Source organism: Beauveria bassiana (assembly GCF_000280675.1).
Source record: "Beauveria bassiana ARSEF 2860 unplaced genomic scaffold BBA_S00007, whole genome shotgun sequence".
Taxonomy (NCBI): Eukaryota; Fungi; Ascomycota; class Sordariomycetes; order Hypocreales; family Cordycipitaceae; genus Beauveria; species Beauveria bassiana.
Genome location: NW_007930842.1, coordinates 331,637 through 335,104, shown reverse-complemented (window position 1 = coordinate 335,104; position 3,468 = coordinate 331,637). Strand labels below are relative to the sequence as shown.

At 52.2% G+C, this 3,468-nt stretch overlaps 1 protein-coding gene across 1 annotated transcript; it reads right to left on the bottom strand.

The window, feature by feature from the left end:
• Positions 1–429: 429 nt before the first annotated feature.
• Positions 430–2,068, bottom strand: BBA_03321 (transmembrane amino acid transporter; the record flags this gene model as incomplete). Its single annotated transcript, XM_008598418.1, has 3 exons — positions 430–701; positions 756–1,108; positions 1,158–2,068. 3 exons carry the CDS (start codon positions 2,066–2,068, stop codon positions 430–432), a joined length of 1,536 nt encoding a protein of 511 aa, XP_008596640.1.
• Positions 2,069–3,468: the final 1,400 nt, after the last annotated feature.

Below are 3,468 nucleotides of genomic sequence, written 5' to 3'. Positions count from 1 at the left end.
GTAAACCGCTAAAGTTGCTGACGAGTGGGTTGGAAGTGGCAGCCACGCTTTGTAAGTTGTCACTGTGGCATGCAACAATGTCAGATCCAACAGTGGTCGATATTACATAACGAATCGCTTTACGCTTCTTAGTTCATACTCTACGTGATGAACAAAAACAATGCTGGTGCACCGAAAAGGGTGCACAATGTATTCAAGTATAACACCGGCCTGGCCTTAGGCCTGGGAATCGTATAGGCCGCAGCCCACTGCTGCCTGCCCGTCTAATCACCGGTATGGTTGTCCGCTTAGTTGCATGGCAACAGATACTCACAATCATAGTACAAATTCCCTTATAGCAAAAGAAAAATGTGCAAGAAATGTGCAAGGAAATGTGCGAGAAAGAAGATGCACAAACAGTGCCGCCGTAGACTTTGCGAGTGAGCTGCCTCACGCGCCGTTGCTGGCACATGAAAACACGCCCGGCACCTCGTGCGCTTCGAACGAGTCAATGATGCCCTGCACACTGGCATATGTTCCCACCGTTAGGAACATGACGCCAGTGAGAATGATGAGCACATTGAGAATATTCGAACAAAGGTCGATAAACTTGTTCTCCTTCTTTCCGTCTTCCCGATCCACCTGGCGCATGCGGAAGTAAGCCACACCCCAAAAGATAAAGCCGAACCAACTGTCAAACAACGAAGACATGACCGACAAAACTGTTCATCACTGTTAGTTCATCTTCCGATGCTGCCTCTCTCTGAACAACTTACGAGACGAGAAGAAAGGAATGACCTGCGAGATCAAGAATGCCGCAATCCAGGTAATGAGCAGAAGACCGGCCCACGAGCTCCAACCCACGACGGTGTGGTCGTTGAGGTGGCGCGAGTTGCGGAACAGACGGAAGAAGACGAAGCGACAGGTAACCGAAGCGTACAGGCAGCCAAGAAAGATCAACGTCGGGATCATGAAAGAAAACGAAATCTTCTTATACAAGTCCTGTAGAGAGCCAAAAGCTGGCGCAGTCATGTAATTGTTTCCAACAAAGACGTACATGACTGCACCAACGACGCAAAAGACGATAATTTCGGCAATGGTGCAAGCCCACAGCGACTTGGGAAACTCGCTGTGTGTTGTTAGCAACAAGATCAAACATAAAACCGTGGGGTGCTCACCGAGGGTCGCGCATTTCCGCAATGAAGCTGGGCAGGGTAATCTGCCCAATAAAGGTGTAGCTGATGTTGAGAAATGCCGCCATGCCCTGGACGAAAGTGACGCTCGCATTAGGGAATAGATCGTAGACAACATCGCCGCTGCCAGCCTTGGCGGGAGGGCCGCTCTGGATGCCTGCAAAGATTGCAGCCAAAAGGACAGAAATGAAGGTGAAGGCGGCAGATGCGGTACCGAGCTTGGACATCATCTCAAATGTGCGAGGAAGAGAGCCGACCCAGCAGATGAAAGTCACCAAGATGGAGAATTCGACCGTTCGGCAACCGCCAATGGTGTCACTCTCAGTCATCGTGTTGATGTACTTGGCTCCGACGAGGACGTGAAGGCCCTGGATGAAGGTGTTGTTGAGGATAAACATAATGGCGGTCCCCCACCATGCCCATTTCTTGCCCCAAAACAGAGTTTGACCAAGATCGCACACATCGCGAATCTCTGGATGGCGGAGACAGAATTTCCACATAATCAGACTGGTGTAGAGGACAAGCGCAGCAACAACAACCGTCAGGATTAGTCCGGGAATGAGACCAAGATAACGATACGACCAGGGAAAACTCATGATAGCCAAGCAAATGTACTCGCTAAAAAGTAAAGCCGCCGTTTTCTGCCACGAGCAGGTGCGATATTGAATGGCAGCGCCGTCCTCTGCAGCCAGCTGTCGATCGAGAATCTCTGAAGCGGTTTCCGAATGATCAGTATCGTCGCTTTTCAAGTATGCCGGCAGCGGCGCAATACGCGAGCCCACGACAACATCTTTGCCGCCGAAAATGGAAGCCCATCTGGATGAACCTGTTGTGATGGCCGTGTTGGTGGTCTCGAGGTCCGGAGGGGAGGACGTCTTGGAGGACTTTTCAGACATGGTGATATGCGATGGGCTGTCGTCTTTCAGCAGAGGAGGGTTTGAGCAGAATCGGCCGCCGAAGGACTAGTAGACTCGAAGCGTTCGCGACTTTGTAGACCAAAGACGGAGGCGCAACGGAGCTATTCGATAAGCACACAACGTGGAGGGGTGAATGACTTGAAGTCAATGCTCAATATGTACAACGGTGTTTTGACAAATTGAGCAGGGTAAAGCCACACAAAGAGTTAGCCCGAGGTTGAGGTGAGACCGAAGCGGTTCGTCAAATGCGCTGGGAATGAAAACGGAATGGCAAGGCAACAAGTCTTGGTGTTGCTAGAACCGGGGCAGCCCAAGTTTAAAAGCAGTCATCTCAACCGTCGATGGCATTCCGCAGCCAGAAATCGCCGCCCGTCTCACTTGCTGTACGCACAGGAAAGCGCTGCAGCTAATCCCAACAAGCAGCCCTTTGGCGGCTGACTAGGCTCTGGCGGCCCATCCAAGGAACGAATCGTGGCATTTACAGTGCAGCCGTGCAAGGTGGAGGGTGCGATGACGTCTTGAGCGCCCCTGTAAATGCTTTCGAGAACCCCCCACAGTGGGCGGCGCCATGTGGATCTGGCGCTGCTGGTGTGGCTTTGAGGCTTTGCAAACTTTTCTATACAGTGCATCTATTTCGCTGGTTTTGCTTCGGCTTGGCTCTTGGCTGCTCTAGGCTGCTCTTGGCTGCTCTGTCGTTTCAATTGAGGGCAAGCGTGCACGCCTCGCCAAGTCGCTTCGTCCCGGATTGGCTCGCGATGTGCCTGCTTGGCAAAGTTGAGATGGTGGCTGGTATTGCGGCGCTTCGATGCCATTTTGCAACCCGTGTAGATACTAGCAGCAAACTACAGCATCTTGCTGTCTGCAGTTGCACCAGCAGCACAGTGCCAATCTTGGGCCGCCCTGGAGCGTGTCAGAAGTGGCGGCTCCGCGGCTCAAGCTAAGCACACGGGTTGACGGGCAAGCAGATAGACCTAAAGTTTAGTGAGATGCGCAGGAGCGTAGGTAGTTAGCGCTAGGAAATAGCAGCCAGCGAGTGGTTGGTGGCGGCGCCCGTCGTGGATGCACAAGGCCCACTGCTCTTTGTTGCTTTCGTGTCGGCTGGGCCGGGGCGTTGTCGAATTCTGACGAGATGATTGACGCTGTGAGCTTATGCAGGATGTCTAGTAAAGGCCTAGGTAGTTATCATTTGTCGACTTCATGGTGAAATGGAGTTGTATGATGGAGAAACGAGACGAACCCCGCTGTTTGAGACTGAAAATTCTTTAACTGCTGCAGCTGGCAGAGCCGTTTTGCGCGTTATTAGAGGTATGTACTCAGTTGTAAGCTGGCTGGCAAGCAGGCAAGCAGGCAGGCGATGTCCGCCAGCAAACTACTTAGGG